Source organism: Canis lupus, chromosome 10, assembly GCF_048164855.1.
Source record: "Canis lupus baileyi chromosome 10, mCanLup2.hap1, whole genome shotgun sequence".
In the NCBI taxonomy this organism is placed as follows: domain Eukaryota; kingdom Metazoa; phylum Chordata; class Mammalia; order Carnivora; family Canidae; genus Canis; species Canis lupus.
In genome coordinates, this window is record NC_132847.1 from 63,251,459 (window position 1) to 63,271,670 (window position 20,212).

At 39.5% G+C, this 20,212-nt stretch overlaps 2 protein-coding genes across 4 annotated transcripts in view; both read left to right on the forward strand.

Moving 5' to 3' along the window:
- Positions 1-20,212, forward strand: part of FKTN (fukutin) — a 69,241-nt gene that overhangs the window by 26,890 nt on the left and 22,139 nt on the right. For both annotated transcript variants that reach the window (XM_072842229.1, XM_072842228.1), the window contains 3 exons: positions 5,479-5,756; positions 6,411-6,543; positions 20,046-20,175. In XM_072842229.1, coding sequence (XP_072698330.1) covers positions 5,479-5,756; positions 6,411-6,543; positions 20,046-20,175 — 541 coding nt within the window. The remainder of the gene's footprint in view (positions 1-5,478; positions 5,757-6,410; positions 6,544-20,045; positions 20,176-20,212) is intronic.
- TAL2 (TAL bHLH transcription factor 2) overlaps positions 1-20,212 on the forward strand; it is a 63,908-nt gene that overhangs the window by 350 nt on the left and 43,346 nt on the right. Inside the window, exon 1 of one of the 2 annotated variants that reach the window (XM_072842235.1) lies at positions 6,416-6,543. The exons of the other annotated variant lie outside the window; for it this stretch is intronic. The gene's annotated coding sequence lies outside the window, so the exon portion shown is untranslated. Of the gene's footprint in view, positions 1-6,415; positions 6,544-20,212 lie in introns of those variants that run through there. 2 annotated transcript variants of the gene reach the window in all.

A 20,212-nucleotide genomic window follows, 5' to 3' on the forward strand; every position in this document is an offset into this window, starting at 1 on the left:
GCCGTTGGTATTAGCTGCTCACTGATGTCAGGGCTGGTATCACTGAAGTTCTTTCTTCATTTTTCTCATCATAACAAGATAGCTGTCCTGGTTAGGTTATCAGGCATCATAATCCATGTTTAAAGACAGGAAGGGCTAGTGACACTATCCTTTGAAGCAAGAATTTTCTCAGAAGCTTCTGATAAACTGCTTATAGCTCACTGTCCAGAACTAGATTCGTACGTCTTCTGGTTGTAAAGGGCTTAGGAAGACAGGTGTTTAGCATTTCCATCAGCATAGGCAGGCAAGTAGGAAGGGTTTTGGTGATGAATATTCAGTATTTGCCACATAAGGTGTGTGAGGGCAATGTCACTAGTCCATAGCACTACTCTTTCCATCTTGAAAGTGTGTAGTACTTGTTTGATACTCATGATTCTGTGATGGTGGGATTTTTGGGTAGCATTTAGCTGGGCAGTTCTGATCTCAGCTAAGCTCAGCTTCTAGTCACCTAGGCAGCTCTGCTTCTCCAGGGTGGCTTGCTGTCAAATGGAGCAGTGGAGGTATCTTGACCATGTGTCTAATCATCCAGGCTAGTCTGAGAAAGCAAAAACATGAAAAGTTTCTTGATATTGTTAAAATATTAAGGTTTCTTAACTGTGAACATAAATAAATAATCCTTTCATTCAGATGTTCTTTGATGAGATTTAATAAAATACTGTATTTTTTCTAACAGATTTTACACATTAAAAAAGATTCTATTTACTTATTTAGAGAAAAAGAGAGAGCATACAAGTTGGGGGAGGGGCAGAGGGGAAGGGAGGGAGGGAGGGAGGGCGGGAGGGCAGGCATCTCAAGGAGACTCTGCACTGAACGTGGAGCCCAACGTGTGCCTTGATCCCGCAACCCTGAGATTTTGACCTGAGCCAAACCAGGAGTCAGGCGCTCAACCAACTGAGCCACCCAGGTGCTCCATATTTTGCACATTTTTGATAAGATTTATTCCTTGCTACCTTATAGTTTGTGTGCACGTGTGCATGCACGCACAAGGGGTGGAGGTGACAAGATAACATGGATATTTTACCTCTTCCTTTACTAATTCGTTATTAGAGGTAGTTGAGAATGCTGTTGATTTTTGTATTTTGACCCTGTTTCCCAGCTACTGTTCTGAAATCTGCACTGTATAGATAAACTTCAGTTTCTTCCCTGCCTTCTCCCTTCTTCATCCCCTTTCCCACCCTCTTTCTTTTTTCTCTTTCTTTGAATGTAGCAGGTTATATTTTCTGCACAAAAAGACAATTTAGTGGGATGCCTGTGTGGCTCAGTGGTTGAGCATCTGCCTTTGGGTCAAGGCATGATCCTGGAGACCCGGGGTCGGGCCCCACATCGGGCTCCTTGCATGGAGCCTGCTTCTCCTCCTTCTGCCTATGTCTCTGCCTCTCTCTGTGTGTGTCTCTCATGAATAAATAAATAAAATCTTAAAAAAAAAAAAAGACAATTTAGTCTCTTCCTTTCCAATCTTTACACCTGATTTCTTTTTCTTGTGTTATTGATTTAGGTAGGACAAGATAATATTAAATAAAAGTATTCTTTATTTTGAAAGAAAGAACTTTGTATTGCTTGGATGTTGGACCTCCAGAATTGAGTCTCTCATTTTCTTGTCTTTGATTTCTTTCTCATCTATAGATTTTTCATCTCTTTTTCTAACTGTCCTACTTTTATTTTTTTATAAATTTATTTTTTATTGGTGTTCAATTTGCCATCATATAGAATAACACCCAGTGCTCATCCCGTCAAGTGCCCACCTCAGTGCCCGGTCGCCCAGTCACCCCCACCCCCAACCCACCTCCCCTTCCACCACCCGTAGTTCTTGTCCTACTTTTAAACAAAATCGAACACTGCCATTGATTTTCTTCATATTGTTCAAAATTTTTATATTTTTCCAAAAATTTTGTGTACTGTTTCTTATGATTCTTGTTTCATGGGTATGGTTATATCTTTTTTTGTTCTGTAGATTTTCATGTTTTGGGGGTTTTGTTTAGTTGTTTGCTCCGTATTGCATTTTGTTTTTCTAAATCCCTTCATTTTGGGCATTTATTTTTTTGTTATGGTTATTTATTTTTTTGTTGTGGTTATTTTATTTGGTTTTCATGATATAGCCATTCTTTAATGTTTGCTGATCTTTGTTCATATTTAAGAATGAGGCACTGAAAACCAGTTGGAAGCTTTCTTTTAGGGCCATGTTTCATAAACTGGTGACTTTCATGATAGAGTAATAATAAGGCTATGCCAGCTTTCTCACTGATTCCTAAATGTCAGTATTTGTAGCCCATTTCTACTGGACTGTTTGATTTCCTCATAGAAAAAGACCACAATGCTTATAAGCCTTTTCTATAAAGAGTTTTTATAATGTTCCTTTGTTTTCCCAAAATGAAGTTTGACATTATAACCTGCCTACATACAGAATCCCCTAAGTCAATATAATGTCTTAATTATAATATGAATTAGAAATAAAAGGGAATGTGTATTTCAGCTTGTAAATGTTCAGTCAAGACTACATTGGAAAGCATAATGAAGTAATTCAGATGGTTGCACTTTTCAGTGGGATCATTAAATATGATTAGCTTCAAATATAGACTCATATTATGAATGATACTGTTAGTAATGTGATTTTTTTAAATAATGAACAGGTTTCCAACAACAGAAAAGTAAAATTGTCTCCTCTTTAGCATAGCCATTGTATCCCTGAGAAATAGAGGTTCAGATCATTATGAACAAGTTTTTCTGCTGCAGGACTGATAGAACATTTGAAATTATTTAGGATATGGGACAGATATTCATATTTTGAATTATAGAATGTCTAGCATTCCTGGCCTGAGGCTCTAAATGCCACTTGTATCTTCCTCAATCATTATGATAATTAAAAATATGCCCACAAATATTTTTAAAGATTTTATTTATTTATTTGAGAGAGAATGCACAAATGAGGGGAGAGGCAAAAGAAGAGGGAGAAGCAGGTTCCTCACTGAGCAGGGAGCCTGACACAGGGTTCAGTCCCAGGACCCTGGTTTGTGACCTAAGCCAAAGGTAGACACTTAAATCAACTGAGCCACCCAGGTGCCCCTGCCCACAAATTTTTTAAATGTCTCTTGGATATGGTAGCACTTGCCTTGAGAACCAATACTTTAGAAGAAAGAGACTGTGCCACGATTGGCAAGACCAATATGCAAAAGGTCAGCAATACCCAGAATAATTACACAGGTTCATATTTATTCTTTTATACATATGACATCACATAGAGTTCTTGGATAGTCCTTCCTAAACCTTCTCCTAAGGTAGAGCTAATTAGAGTACTAGACCTAATTATTACAAACTTAATTCGTATGTGATTATTCTTTATTAATACCATTACCATAAAGTGAGCAAACTACTGCCAAAGGCAATTGGGAGTAGATTTGTGCTGTATAGCCTTGACTTAGGCCTTTGCTCTATTTCATCAGAGCAATTAGTTTGTTCTGACTTTTCTCTCATGATTATAAGAAGACAAGCCATTTCATAGTTCTACCTATTTTGTTTGTCAGTGTTTCCTCCCACATCCCAAGGTCTGATTCCCCTTCAAGGTCTTGTTAGCCTTTTAATTTTTTCCTCAATTTACCAGCTAATAATGCATTTCTTCCATCCTGTACATTTCATCTCTGAGTTGGTCACTCTCACCCTCAGTCAGTACATTCTACTTCTTAGGTATACTCAGAGAGAAAAGGAAAAAGAGGAGCCCTGCAGTTGATCAATCTAACATAAGGAGAGTCAGGTGAAATTACATTAGTTAGGGTAAGTTGCATTAGTTGCTGTTAAAAAAAAAAAAAAATCCCTAAAATCTCATTAACCTAGCACAAGAAAGGAGTGATTGTCTTTACTCAACTCCAGTATGGATATTCTTGGTCAGGGGTACTCCTGGATGACCCTCCTCGAAGCAGTGACTTAGGGATACAGGCTGTTTCATTTGTGTGGTTTTTCCATCTTGGAGTTCTTTGCTTCCCTAGATGCAGACAGAAGAGGGAAAGCATGGAAGATTTTATGAAGATTGTAAGCCAGGCCTAGAAGTATTATATGATATTTCCATCCACATTCCTTTGGTCAGGACACAGTTTAGCTCTATATCCATAAGTGACAGTTGTTATTGCCAGTTAGCGTTCTCTACCAGAATTAGCACTTTCTCTCATATAACAGCATAAATAACAATAACACCAGATATCTGTTGAGTACCTACTGTGTACTAGGAATCAACTAGTACTTGCAGTTGTTGGTGGAGTTAAACAATTAAACAATTAAAAAGCTGTATAATCAATATTATAATAGAGGTCTATGTCTGTTATGAGATCATGATGAGGATACAGCTAATCCAAATGACAACATTCAGAAGCAGTAAGTGATGTGAATAAAGTATTCTTGAAGAATGTTTATGACTACTGTGACTTAAGACAAACTTACAGACACAGCTCCATAATTTAATAATGTTAAAGCCTGATATTACCACTTAGAGCTTTGTTATCCTTAATTGTAGACTAAGTATAATAATATCTTCCTTGCTGCCCTCAAATAGTTTCTGGGGGCATCAGATGAGATAATGAATGTGAATGAGTTTCATATACACTATATGAATATAGAATAGAGAGGTAGTATTAAGAATGGAAAGAACCTTAGATTTAGTTGGAGAAGACGTAATGCTGGCAATGGCTTTGCCTCTTATTAATTCTGGTTTTTTAGACTTCTGTGGGTCTGGTTTTTAATCTAGCATACCTCGTGCTACTTATTTTAGAAGGTAGATGTCATATGTAAATGCAATAATGTTTATAAAAGTTCCTTGGAAATTATAAAGTCCTATTAAAATCTCGTGTGTTCTCAATAATTAATACTATTTAATCATCCATAGCACTTTTTGTTGGTATTAGGACTAAAAGTCTACCATATAGATTAATCTTGTTACATTAGATTTTACTGTAATGATGTTGGAAAATGTACTTGTTTGATAGTATGTCTCAGTATCTTTTCTAATTGGCATTATGATGGACTTCTATTGAAGTAGCAGTTTAACTATGAGATGAAAGTATTCTTCTTTTGAAGTACTTTGGAAGATACAGATTAATAGAAGTTAAATTGAAAATTAAATGTTTTGTTTTAAGTGCTATCCTTATATTAACAATTACTTTGTAGATACTATCCAGAAAACACTAATGTGAGCATTCTCTTTCCAAGGAAGAAATTGGTACTAATTTGCATAAAGAGAGTTTGAATGTATCCTCCAAGCTATGTAGTTCCCCTTTCTGGTATGCTTCTTAATTCTACCACCACCACCTTCCTCCTTGCCACCCTTAGTTCTAAATCTTCAGGCAAAGAGCACGTTAGCATAAAATATGTATGGCTTAATTCAGTGTAAAAGTCACTTTAGTTTTGCTACCAGCATTTGGTTTTAAATATTTAAGCTTGATGTTTCTTTGGTTTTAGGAAGGCTGGTTTCGGATAGCTGAAAATATGGGATTTCAATGCCTAAAGATCGAGAGCAAAGATCCCCGGCTAGATGGCATAGACTCACTTTCTGGAACTGAAATTCCCTTGCACTACATCTGCAGATTGGCCAATCATGCCATCCACTTGGTGGTCTTTCATGAGAGGAGTGGCAACTACCTCTGGCATGGCCATTTACGACTCAAAGGACACATGGACAGGAAATTTGTTCCTTTCCGAAAGTTACAGTTTGGTCGTTATCCTGGAGCTTTTGACAGGTAAATTCAGGATCTAAAGGGGAGTCCTGAAACTTATATTTTCCAGTCATGAATTCTTACTCTTTGTTTACATTTAATAATTAATATGTAATTTACACAAATCAGTTTTGAAATGTAAATATTCAATAGGAAGAAATTCATGTACATGACACCAAGAAATATATGTAAGAACATTCATGACAACATTGTTTGTAACGCCCCCAAACATTGTATATTCATACAGTGAAATATTGTAGAGCATGGAAATGAATGAATTAATGCTCTGTGTAACAACATAGTTGAATCCTACAATGTTGAGTGACCGAAGCAAGACTTAAAATAATACAACTCTTGATTACATTTATAAAAAGTACAAACACAGGAGAAGAAATGTTCATAATATATGCTTTCATAGTAAAAGTGGTCAGAAGGTACAAACTCCCAGTTAAAAGATAAATAATTTCTGTGGATGTAATGTACAGTGTGGTGACTGTAGCTACAGTGCTGTATTGTATATTTGAAAGTTGCTGAGAAAGTAGATCTTAAAAAGTGATCTCTGAGGTAGCTGAGGAAAATATGCTTGATGTTTAGCTCTTTTACTTATGTTGTATTTTTTGAAGAGCTGCCAGTTTTCTGGGTTAAGTCCTTGTAATAAATCTTAACTTTTGTTTTCAGGCCAGAATTACAACAAATTACTATTGATGGATTAGAAATTCTCATCCCAAAAGATCCAGTGCACTTTCTAGAAGAAATACCACGCTCTAGGTTTATTGAGTGTAGGTATAAAGAAGCTCGAGCATTCTTTCAGGTTAGAAATAATCAAATATTGTACTTTTTAAATTAAAGGAAATGTGTGTATTTTTAATAGTTCTGGGAAGGGGTAGGGAATGAAGGGACTTATGAAAAATAGGTAAGAAATATTTTTTGGTTTATCTATTTTCTTCTAGATTGATTGATTGATTGATTGATTGATTTTTAGGTAGTTTAAACATTAACCTCAAGAAACTATTTCTTCCCTAGTTGAATGGTGTGTTGTTTGTGGAGACATTGTTTTATTTAGATAGACTTTTGGTAGGTTTAGCACTGGCCTTTGCTTTAGGTTAGGACACCCCATACACTTTATCAAAGGTGGTGTGTTCTTGAAGCACCCCAGTTAGGATGAAGCCACTGAAGATGGACCATATAGATTTGGAAAAGATTTCATGGAAAATACAGTTTTTCTCAGAGGGTTGACAATGAATATGAATTTTTTTGTGTTTATGAAGGATTTTGAAGGTAAATGCTATGCAGAGACCAGTGCTTTTTGAACTTTACTTTATTCTGCAGCTGTAGCTTTCAGTTCAATAAACATTTATTGAAAGCCAGTTTCCCAGGAACTCTGCTGACCCCGGGGATATAAAGATTTTGAGAGACATGAAAGTTCAGTTCTAAGTGATGACTGGAAACAGAAATATAGTAAAAACAGATTTATGATGGATTTGGGGTACCTAATCCTTCCTCTTGCCCTTTGCTTTTTGGGATTCCCTTCCAAGAAAGCTGTAGACACATGAACAGGAAAGGAATGGAGAAATGAAGTACCAGCTGTATCATCACTAAGTGATGCCCTAAAATTGTGCCCCACACCCACAAATGCAAGGTTTTCCTGGTTAGGCTGTGTTACTCCCATGGACTAAGGCCTGACAGCCTTCCTGGTGGGTCTTCCCAGCCCAGTCCCCTTTTCTGTAGTTGTGGAGCTGTGAAACATACCCAGTCAGCCTCATGGGTGGAAAGCTGGCCAACTGCCTCTGTGGATGGGCCTACTCTCATAGGCAAGTGCTGATCATCATTTATCACGCAGTAAGTAAGAAGACGCAGAGATGTAGTCTGGTGCTTGGACTTGACCACTCACTCTTCTGGCCTTAAGGGAGTTTGTTCTGGTTGCCACTTCTGTTAGAGCACTTATGACAGTGAATTAGGAGTGTATGTCTTGTTCCCCTAGTAGACTATATGAACTTCTTGATGGCAGGCATCTTACTTTATTCACCTCTGTAGCCCCAGTATCTAAAACAGCATCTGGCACAAAGAAAAAATCCTATAATTATGAAAAAATGTTTGGAGAATAATGTGCTCATCTGAATCAAATGATTTTTTTTTAAGGACACTTAGGAGGACTCCTCTATTACCTAGCAAGCATTTGCCCAGGCCCATTTCATTGCTCTTTGTGAGAAAGCAGTGTAAAATGTAAAATGCTTCAAAATAGTGATGCATCATTAGGATAGTATCAAATTTTTTAATTCTGTATTTTCGTTCTTGCTTTTGAAATTTTTAGGGCAAGCACTCAGTCAGCATTTGAGTGAAGAATATGGATGATAGATGCTCAGAGGGCTTACCATTTATAGCCTCATAGATTTTGTTGTTTAGAGTACCATCACACAGCAAGACTATAATCCTGCCTGGAGGTTTATATTTATAGTAGGATCATATGGAACTTTGTGTTCATTCTATCAGGTTGTTTGTGTCCCTCACTTGCAGCAAGGTATACTTGTGATTTCAAATTTTCTTTTCTTTTTTGCTGTTATATTGGTATTACTAATGTAGGGTGCCTAGTTAGGTTAATAACTCTTTACTCTTAATCTCTTAAATGTTTCATTGTTTGAAAATACCAGGAGAGTCAGTTTTTAAATTGAAGTGAGCATACATAACTTTGGACACTTGATGGCGCCAAACAGTCTTATATACAATGCCTGGTGTAAAACAAGCAATGAACTAATCCAACAGAGCTCATAAAACAACCTTCTAACTTTCTATTTCTAATAATATTTTTTTTGAAAAATTCTCAAACATCCAAGAAAGTTATAAATAAAATACAAATATTTTTTTCCTGAACCATTTGGGAGTAAGTTGTTGACTGTATATCTCACAAATCAGATAATTTAGCATTTTCCCAAAACAAGAACATTCTCGTACGTTGTCTTAATAAAAAAAAATCAGGAAGTTAACATGTAGATTTATTACCACTTAATCCCCATTTGAGTTTTGCTAATTACCCCAGTAATGCCTTTATAATAAAAGGATCCAGTTCAGAGTAAAATATGATAAAAAGGATTTAGAATCACATGTCGTATTTAATTTTTTTCTTTCTCTTTTTAAAAAAGATTTTATTTATTTTAGGGGGAGAGAGAGTGTGAGCAGGAGGAGGGGTGAAGGGAGAGGGAGAGAAAGAATCCCAAGCAGACACTGCCCTGAGTGCAGAGCATGACCCAGGTGTTTGATCTCACTACCCTGAGGTCATGACCTGAGCCGAAATCAAGAGTTGATTGCTTAACCTACTGAGCCACCCAGGTGCCCCTGTATTTAATTTTTCTATTTCTTTAGTTTCATCCAGTCTGGAATGATTTCATAGTCCTGTTTTTTAACTTTTATGAATAACTTTGATGCTTTTGAAGATTACAGGCCAGATATTTTGTAAATTGTTCCTTGTTTGAGGTTCATCTGATTTTTCCTCATATAAGATTCAGGTAATACACCTATAATAGGAATAACAGAGGTGATTCTGTGCTTTTCTCATTACATCAGATGCTGCATGGTTGTGATTTGTCCCGTTACTATTGATGTTCACACTGATCACTCAATTAAAGTGGTATCTCTAGCTTCACCCTTGTCAAGGTTCTGCTTTTCCTTTGTTACCAATAGAAATTTGGCATGAAGGCACTTTTTAAAAAAAATATGTATTTATTTATTTGAGAGAAAGTTTGCGCAGGGTTCAGGAGAGACACAGGAAGAGAAGAATCCAAGCAGACTCCCTGCTGAGCATGGAGGCCACCGTGGGGCTCATCTCAAGAGCTATGAGATCATGACCTGAGCCGAAATTGCCAGTCAGAAGCTCAACTGACTGAGCTACCCAGGTGCCCAGAAGGTACTTTCAAACCAAGTAAATATTGGCAATATTGCCAAAATATTGGCGCCTGGGTGGCCCAATTGGTGAGGTGTGTTGGACTCTTGATTTCAGCCCAGGTCATGAGATTGAGCCCTGCATCAGACTCTGTGCTGGGCATGGAGCCTGCTTAAGATTCTCTTTCTCCTTCTGCCCCTCTTCCCACACCAGGTGCGCGATCTCCCTCTTAAAAAAATTGATAATATCCTTATCAGTCTTTCAATTTATTTGTTTACATCCTGGTTTCCTATTTTATTCAACAGGTTATAGTCCATTCTTTTCTTTTTAATTACTTACTTATATATATATATATATATTTTTTAGTAATCTGTACACCCACCATGGGGCTTGAACACACAACCCAGAGATCAAGAGTCACATGACCTTCTGAGTCAGCCAGGCAACCTCTTTTATTTTCATTATTTACTTTCATCCTCAAATTCTTTCTTACTTGGCCAGTGGAAACCTCTTCATGGTGGCTTCCATGGCTTTTTGACACGTCTTCTTCATTTTTTGAGTTCTATTTTACTCTTTGGCTCTTTGGCTCTAGGTTCATCCTTTAACTTCCCTGCTGCAACACCAGAATCAACTGTTTCTCTAAGTTCTGATTCCTTTTATTTTTTATTTTTTAATATCTATCTATCTATTTATTTATCCATTCATTCATTCATTCATGAGAGATAGAGGGAGGCAGAGACACAGGCAGAGGGAGAAGCAGGTTCTATGCAGGGAGTCCAATGTGGGACTTGATCCCAGGACTCCAGGTTCATGCCCTGAGCCGGAGGCAGGCGCTTAACTGCTGAGCCACTCAGGCATCCCTTGATTCCTTTTAGAAGCCATGATTTGGATGCCAGGTGTGTTCATTGCTACTTGGTTTTTGTTGCACACAAGCCCTCTCAATGACTGTGTGTGTGTGTGTGTGTGTGTGTGTGTTTCTGTATCTATCTATTTAGATCCATAAATTTACATTGATATCACCATTCCAACTAATTTATGTTTCATTTAAACAGCCTAGGGTTTATTTCCTTATTTGTGACTCCCTTCTCAAAAAGTGAGAAATTTGACTTCTGTTGTTCTTAATATATTTGCTTATATGTCCAATTGCCTGTCATTGCTTCTGTCCCTTCTCCCACATGGTTGCTGTCCTCACCCTGCTTGAATGTTGCTAATCTCCCCCTGGGCTGCCTCCATCTATGGACATACTTCTCAAAGTGCTTCCGGCTCTGACTCCTCACACTGGACGTGGAGGGGGTGTCCTCTCCATGTGGATTCCCTCCTCACTTGATTCAAGCTCTGATGCCCATACCCAGCTACCATGAGCATTTTCTTGCTTTGCCTTACCTAGTGGTTTTAGTATTGAATAGTTCAGGAAGGCAGGGGGAGGAGAAGAGGAAATACTCTCTTGACTTACTTTATTTACTTCTAATTATTTTCTTAATCTACCAAGAAGTTTAGAAGTAGGATAATATACGTTTTCCTGAACTTGATTTTGTTTCAGCAGTAACTATCAGATAATACTTAATGAGTTTCAGTCCAGTCTATTGTATTCTATTGAAAAACCAGAGGGTAATATGGAAATATCTGGACACCTGGCTTAGGAATATCTACAAAGCTATATTACCCTCCTTTTCTACCAATTTTTTTCTGAGATTTTGGACAAATTTCTAAGCCTTAATTTCCCCATGAGTGGGTACCTTCTGTCACATTATTTTCAGTCTATATTTGGGGGAAGACTGAGGGAAAGGTTGCCTGAATGCCAAGGATCAAATGGATATAATATTTAAATTAAGGGATCCCTGGGTGGCGCAGCGGTTTGGCACCTGCCTTTGGCCCAGGGCGCGATCCTGGAGACCAGGGATCGAATCCCACGTCGGGCTCCCAGTGCATGGAGCCTGCTTCTCCCTCTGCCTCTCTCTCTCTCTCTCTCTCTCTCTCTGTGACTATCATAAAAAAAAAAAATTAAATTAAGGTTTTGTCTTTTTCTAGAGGTATGGTAAGCTCAAGATTGACATTTTTATTTTTATTTTTTAACTTACTTTTTATTGGTGTTCAATTTACCAACATACAGAATAACCCCCAGTGCCCGTCACCCATTCACTCCCACCCCCTGCCCGCCTCCCCTTCTACCACCCCTAGTTCGTTTCCCAGAGTTAGCAGTCTTTACGTTCTGTCTCCCTTTCTGATATTTCCCACACATTTCTTCTCCCTTCCCTTATATTCCCTTTCACTATTATTTATATTCCCCACATGAATGAGAACATATAATGTTTGTCCTTCTCTGATTGACTTATTTCACTCAGCATAATACCCTCCAGTTCCATCCACATTGAAGCAAATGGTGGGTATTTGTCATTTCTAATGGCTGAGGAATATTCCATTGTATACATAAACCACATCTTCTTTATCCACTCATCTTTCGATGGACACCGAGGCTCCTTCCACAGCTTGGCTATCGTGGCCATTGCTGCTATAAACATTGGGGTGCAGGTGTCCCTGCGTTTCCTTGCATCTGTATCTTTGGGGTAAATCCCCAACAGTGCAATTGCTGGGTCGTAGGGCAGGTCTATTTTTAACTCTTTGAGGAACCTCCACACAGTTTTCCAGAGTGGCTGCACCAGTTCACATTCCCACCAACAGTGCAGGAGGGTTCCCTTTTCTCCGCATCCTCTCCAACATTTGTTGTTTCCTGCCTTGTTAATTTTCCCCATTCTCACTGGTGTGAGGTGGGATCTCATTGTGGTTTTGATTTGTATTTCCCTGATGGCAAGTGATGCGGAGCATTTTCTCATGTGCATGTTGGCCATGTCTATGTCTTCCTCTGTGAGATTTCTCTTTATGTCTTTTGCCCATTTCATGATTGGATTGTTTGTTTCTTTGGTGTTGTTTGATAAGTTCTTTATAGATCTTGGAAACTAGCCCTTTATCTGATATGTCATTTGCAAATATCTTCTCCCATTCTGTAGATTGTCTTTGAGTTTTGTTGACTGTATCCTTTGCTGTGCAAAAGCTTCTTATCTTGATGAAGTCCCAATAGTTCATTTTTGCTTTTGTTTCTTTTGCCTTCCTGGATGTATCTTGCAAGAAGTTACTGTGGCCGAGTTCTAAAAGGGTGTTGCCTGTGTTCTTCTCTAGGATTTTGATGGAATCTTGTCTCACATTTAGATCTTTTATCCATTTTGAGTTTATCTTTGTGTCTGGTGCAAGAGAGTGGTCTAGTTTCATTCTTCTGCATGTGGATGTCCAATTTTCCCAGCACCATTTATTGAAGAGACTGTCTTTCTTCCGATGGATAGTCTTTCCTCCTTTATCGAATATTAGTTGCCCATAAAGTTCAGGGTCCACTTCTGGGTTCTCTATTCTGTTCCATTGATCTATGTGTCTGTTTTTGTGCCAGTACCACACTGTCTTGATGACCACAGCTTTGTTGTACAACCTGAAATCTGGCATTGTGATGCCCCCAGATATGGTTTTCTTTTTTAAAATTCCCCTAGCTATTCGGGGTCTTTTCTGATTCCACACAAATCTTAAAATAATTTGTTCTAACTCTCTGAAGAAAGTCCATGGTATTTTGATAGGGATTGCATTAAACGTGTATATTGCCCTGGGTAACATTGACATTTTCACAATATTAATTCTGCCAATCCATGAGCATGGAATATTTTTCCATCTCTTTGTGTCTTCCTCAATTTCTTTCAGAAGTGTTCTATAGTTTTTAGGGTATGGATCCTTTACCTCTTTGGTTAGGTTTATTCCTAGGTATCTTATGCTTTTGGGTGCAATTGTAAATGGGATTGACTCCTTAATTTCTCTTTCTTCAGTCTCATTGTTAGTGTATAGAAATGCCACTGATTTCTGGGCATTGATTTTGTATCCTGCCACGCTACCAAATTGCTGTATGAGTTCTAGCAATCTTGGGGTAGAGACTTTTGGGTTTTCTATGTAGAGTATCATGTCATTGGTGAAGAGGGAAAGTTTGACTTCTTCTTTGCCAATTTGAATGGCTTTAATGTCTTTTTGTTGTCTGATTGCTGAGGCTAGGACTTCCAGTACTATGTTGAATAGTAGTGGTGATAGTGGACATCCCTGTCTTGTTCCTGATCTTAGGGGAAAGGCTCCCAGTGCTTCCCCATTGAGAATGATATTTGCTGTGGGCTTTTCGTAGATGGCTTTTAAGATGTTGAGGAATGTTCCCTCTATCCCTACACTCTGAAGAGTTTTGATCAGAAATGGATGCTGTATTTTGTCAAATGCTTTCTCTGCATCTAATGAGAGGATCATATGGTTCTTGGTTTTTCTCTTGCTGATATGATGAATCACATTGATTGTTTTACGGGTGTTGAACCAGCCTTGTGTCCCAGGGATAAATCCTACTTGGTCATGGTGAATAATTTTCTTAATGTATTGTTGGATCCTATTGGCCAGTATCTTGTTGAGATTTTTGCATCCATGTTCATCAGGGGTATTGGTCTGTAATTCTCCTTTTTGGTGGGGTCTTTGTCTGGTTTTGGAATTAAGGTGATGCTGGCCTCATAGAATGAATTTGTAAGTACTCCATCTCTTTCTATCTTTCCAAACAGCTTTAGTAGAATAGGTGTGGTTTCTTCTTTAAACGTTTGATAGAATTCCCCTGGGAAGCCATCTGGCCCTGGACTCTTGTGTCTTGGGAGGTTTTTGATGACTGCTTCAATTTCCTCCCTGGTTATTGGCCTGTTCAGGTTTTCTATTTCTTCCTGTTCCAGTTTTGGTAGTTTGTGGCTTTCCAGGAATGCGTCCATTTCTTCCAGATTGCCTAATTTATTGGTGTATAGCTGTTCATAATATGTTTTTAAAATCGTTTGTATTTCCTTGGTGTTGGTAGTGATCTCTCCTTTCTCATACATGATTTTATTAATTTGAGTCTTCTCTCTCTTCTTTTTAATAAGGCTGGCTAATGGTTTATCTATCTTATTAATTCTTTCAAAGAACCAACTCCTGGTTCTGTTGATCTGTTCCACAGTTTTTCTGGTCTCGATTTTGTTGAGTTCTGCTCGAATCTTTATTAACTCTCGTCTTCTCCTGGGTGTAGGATCTATCTGCTGTTTTTTCTCTAGCTCCTTTATGTGTAAGGTTAGCTTTTGTATTTGAGTTCTTTCCAGTTTTTGAATGGATGCTTGTATTGCGATGTATTTCCCCCTTAGGACTGCTTTTGCTGCATCCCAAAGATTTTGAACGGTTGTATCTTCATTCTCATTAGTTTCCATGAATCTTTTTAATTCTTCCTTAATTTCCTGGTTGACCCTTTCATCTTTTAGCAGGATGGTCCTTAACCTCCACGTGTTTGAGGTCCTTCCAAACTTCTTGTTGTGATTTAGTTCTAATTTCAAGGCATTATGGTCTGAGAATATGCAGGGGACGATCCCAATCTTTTGGTATCGGTTCAGACCCGATTTGTGACCCAGTATGTGGTCTATTCTGGAGAAAGTTCCATGTGCACTTGAGAAGAATGTGTATTCAGTTGAGTTTGGATGTAAAGTTCTGTAGATATCTGTGAAATCCATCTGGTCCAGTGTATCATTTAAAGCTCTCGTTTCTTTGGAGATGTTGTGCTTAGAAGACCTATTGAGTATAGAAAGAGCTAGATTGAAGTCACCAAGTATAAGTGTATTATTTAAGTATTTCTTCACTTTGGTTATTAATTGATTGATATATTTGGCAGCTCCCACATTCGGGGCATATATATTGAGGATTGTTAAGTCCTCTTGTTGGATAGATCCTTTAAGTATGATATAGTGTCCCTCTTCATCTCTCACTACAGTCTTTGGGGTAAATTTTAGTTTATCTGATATAAGGATGGCTACCCCTGCTTTCTTTTGAGGACCATTCGAATAGTAAATAGTTTTCCAACCTTTTATTTTCAGGCTGTAGGTGTCCTTCTGTCTAAAATGAGTCTCTTGTAGACAGCAAATAGATGGGTCCTGCTTTTTTATCCAGTCTGAAACCCTGTGCCTTTTGATGGGGTCATGAAGCCCGTTCACATTCAGAGTTACTATTGAGAGATATGAGTTTAGTGTCATCATGAGATCTATTCAGTCCTTGTTTTTGTGGATTTTTCTCCTGAACTTCTTCTTAAAGGGGAATTTTAAGAGTCCCCCTTAAAATTTCTTGCAGAGCTGGTTTGGAGGTCACATATTCTTTCAGTTGCTGCCTGTCTTGGAAGCTCTTTATCTCTCCTTCCATTTTGAATGAGAGCCTTGCTGGATAAAGTATTCTTGGTTGCATGTTCTTCTCATTTAGGACCCTGAATATATCCTGCCAGCCCTTTCTGGCCTGCCAGGTCTCTGTGGAGAGGTCTGCTGTTACCCTAATACTCCTCCCCATAAAAGTCAGGGATTTCTTGTCTCTTGCTTCTTTAAGGATCTTCTCTTTATCTTTGGAATTTGCAAGCTTCACTATTAAATGTCGAGGTGTTGAACGGTTTTTATTGATTTTAGGGGGAATCTCTCTATTTCCTGGATCTGAATGCCTGTTTCCCTTCCCAGATTAGGAAAGTTTTCAGCTAGAATTTGTTCAAATACATATTCTGGCCCTCTGGCCCTTTCGGCGCCCTCGGGAACCCCAATTAAACGTAGGTTTTTCTTCCTCAGGCTATCGTTTATTTCCCTTAATCTATCTTCATGGTCTTTTGTCTCTTTTTTCCTCAGTTTCCCTCTTTGCCATCAACTTGTCTTCTATGTCACTCACTCATTCTTCCACCTCGTTAACCCTGGTCGTTAGGACTTCTAGTTTGGATTGCATCTCATTCAATTGATTTTTAATTTCTGCCTGATTAGCTCTAAATTCTGCAGTCATGAAGTCTCTTGAGTCCTTTATGGTTTTTTCTAGAGCCTCCAGTAGCTGTATAATAGTGCTTCTGAATTGGCTTTCTGACATTGTAACTCTGTGGGAGAGAGGACTGTTTCTGATTCTTTCTTTTGAGGTGAGGTTTTCCTTCTAGTCATTTTGCTCAGTGCAGAGTGGCCAAAAAGCAAGTTGTATTGGGAAAAGGAGAAAAAGAGAGGAGAGAAAGAAGGAAAGAAAAGAGAGAGAGAAAAAGAAAAGGAAGAAAAAAAGAAAAAAAAAGAAAAAGAGAAAAAAAAAGGGGAAAAAAGGGTGGGGGAAGCAAACAAATCAAAAAGCAAAACAAAACAAAACAAAACAAAAAAAACAAAAAACCCACGGGGGAGTATCTTCTGATTCTGTGTACTTTAAGTCCCTTGACTTCCCCTGGAACTTGTCCGTCTAGCTGGTCTTCTGGGGGAGGGGCCTGTTGTGCTGATTTTCAGGTGTGAGCACTTGGGGGAGCTGCTCTGCCCCCTGCCTGGTGCAGGGCTCAGTGGGGGTTGTTTACCCCGTGAGGCCCCAGGAGCAACAACCGCAGTGGCGGGGCCAGCTCTGGAGCCCTGGATTCAGCTCCCACAGTAACTACTCCGTCTGCAGGGCCTGGATGCTCCGGGGCGGGGCCGCTGATCTGCTCAGCTCGGGGCAGGAGCGTCCTTGCTGTCCTGGGCCCTCCGGGCCTCTCTCTGCCTGTCCCGGGGGAGGCCGGATCCTGGGCTGTGTCCCGGCGCCCTGTGCTCCGGGGCCTGCCCTGTTGGATTCGCGCTCCCTGCGGCGCAGCCCCCTCCGCGGCGCCGCCGCTCGAGCCCCTCCAAGCTGCTCCGGGAGCCGCGCAGCCCCCTCCGCACGGAGCCTCTTCCTCTGCCCGAGCCCCTCCGATCTGCTCCTGGCCGCGCAGCCCCCTCTGCGGAGCCGCCGCCCGAGCCCCCCCACCAGCTGCTCCCGCCCCGCAGCCCCCTCCGCGGAGCCGCCCCCGAGCCCCTCCGAGCTGCTCCGGTCCCGCCGTGCGAGCTGCAGTCTTTTAGGGAGCTCGGCCGCAAGGTGTGGCGCACTCTCCTGGGCGCGCAGTTGCTCTGTTACTGTCCCCGGGAGCCCGAGGGCATCCCCGCCCTCCTGGGTCCTGCTCCAACTCCCCGCGAGCCCCTTTCCGCCCGGGAAGGTCGGTGCAGCTCCTGCTCCTCCGGGGCGGGGCTCTCCTGTCCTGGGGACACTCGCCCCGGCCTCAGCCCGGCTCCTCCCGTGGCCCCTCCCCCTTGGAGGCCTTTTGTTTCTTTATTTCTTTTTCCCCGTCTTCCTACCTTGATAGAAGCGCGAACTCTTCTCACTGTAGCATTCCAGGTGTTCTCTCTAAATCTCAGGCCGAATTCATAGATTTTCAGGATAATTTGAAGGTTTTCTAGATAATTTGGTTGGTACGTGATTTGGAGACCCTACTCTTCCGCCATCTTGCCCCTCCCCAAGATTGACATTTTTAAATAGAAAAAAATAAATACTATATTTTAAAAAATCCAAAACAGATATGAAAGGTTTATAGGTACATATCCTTTAATATATATGAGAATCAGTTCTAAGAAGTGAAATTTCTGGAAGTGTCATGCTAGGAAAGGTATATCAGAGGTGAGAGTATGTCCATGCAGGGGACAGCCTCGTAGGACATAACTATCAGAGTAATATTTTTATCAAGCAGAGTTTTCATGTCTGTTATTTAATCTGACCCTTTCAGTCACTCTTCTAAATAAGGCAAGTATTTATCTTTAACAAGTAAAAAACCTGAGTTTTCATTGTGCTACACAGTCATTATTGGCTGAGCATAGACTAAGTCCTGCTCTTCAGTCTTTCCCACCATACCAAGGGTAAGAACATGCGCCTCCCTTTCCAATCAAGAGAAGCTATGGCTCTGAGTATGTTTTTATCTTGAAGGGATCACATACAATTTGTACGTTCTGGAGAAGGCAACTTCTCTTCTGGGATCCCACTTTCTTCCTAGGGATAGTTTTTTCTTAAGATTCCCTAAAGTCCTTCCAGCAACTATATTTTCTCCTGCTATATTGTAGAAGAATGATGGGATATTATAGGTAATCTAGGTTATTATAGGCAGGGGCTAGTGTAGGAGGGGCCGAGTCATTTATTCATTTTCCCATTTACCACTATATGATGCTCACATATTATGTGTCAGGCGCCATTCTAAATATGTAAATCCAGTGATGGGGAGGTTTAGTACATGCCCTCAAGAAACCATCTGTATAAGCTAGTGGAGGAAATACAAATAAAATCAACAATGTGAATTTAAAATGATAATTATAGTGAAAGTATATGTAAGTGGTAACTACTATAAAGTCATTGGACAGATTCTTTCATTTGTCTTTTCTATTGACAAATATTTCTTTTGTTCTGTATGTGCTGGACAAAAGGGCAGCATTGGAGAATAAATACATACATCTTCCTAGGAAAATTAGGGAATGTTTTTCAAAGGGTAGAACTGAGACTTGGAAGATTTTGTTAGTCAAGAGCACTTCAGATAAAGGAGACATGTATAAAGAAACAGAGGCTTGAAAAGTTATGCTATATTTGGGGAGCTAGAAGGTATTGCTGTATTATACAGTGTGAGGAAGGTTGCATGAGGCTGGACCAGTAGTCAGGGACCAGAACAAACGTCCTCGTCTACTATGGCAAGAAGTTTAGATTTTGATCCATAGGTAGCGAAGCATCACTGAAGAATCTATAGTGTTTTCCTTAGTCTAGAATATCCTAATCATGAAGAAAATTAGAAAAGCATGACTAAGTAAATGATGCTGATAATATTTGTGCAGAACTTCATAATTTATGGGATATTTTCTGTCATCCATTGTCTCACTAAATCTTCAGAGCAGCCCTGCAAAGTGTAATTCTTATCCTTTAGTTACTGATGAGGAAACTGTATCTAAGAGAGGTTTGTTCTTTCATACTCTCACTCATTCAGCAGATGTTCAGGTGCTGCTCTGGGCACTGGAGGTAAAGTGGTAGAATGAAGTCACTTTACTAGTACAGCTTGTGTTCTTCTAAGGTGATAGTGCCCAGCATCAGAGCCAAAAAGAAGTGGGGCTGGACTTGAACACAGATAATCTGACTCAAAAATCACAGGCTCTTTCTATTAAACTCTGTAGTTTCTCAAGACCAATTGAATCAGTGAATCTTGAAAATGTCACTAAGTGCATTTTGTATAGATATGCTTATAGCTCTCAGAATTAGTCTTCTTTTCTCTTAACTGCCCAGTCTGCTAAATTGTGACGTGGAGGGAGTTGATAGAAGTGGAAGTCTCATCCTTTGGGAATCCTGGTTATACTCCTTTCCCTTTCACTTGTCTTTTCTAGAATCTGCCCCTGTAGTCTTATAAAAGTGCAACAAATAAGGAAGTCTGACACTTGATTTTTTTTGACACTTGATTTTTTATAATAGAAAAATTATAATATGGGATTAATTTTCAAATTTGACTTGGATGTCACAGAATTATTTCTAGAAATTTAGGAATGGTCGTAATAGCTGACTGTTTGTTATATCTGTAGCAATACCTTGATGATAACACTGTGGAAGCTATGGCCTTTCGGAAGAATGCAAAGGAATTATTGCAACTGGCAGCCAAAACATTAAAGAAATTGGGAGTACAGTTCTGGCTGAGCAGTGGAACTTGTCTAGGTAAAACTCGTGTTGCTTTACATTTGTCTTTTTGTCA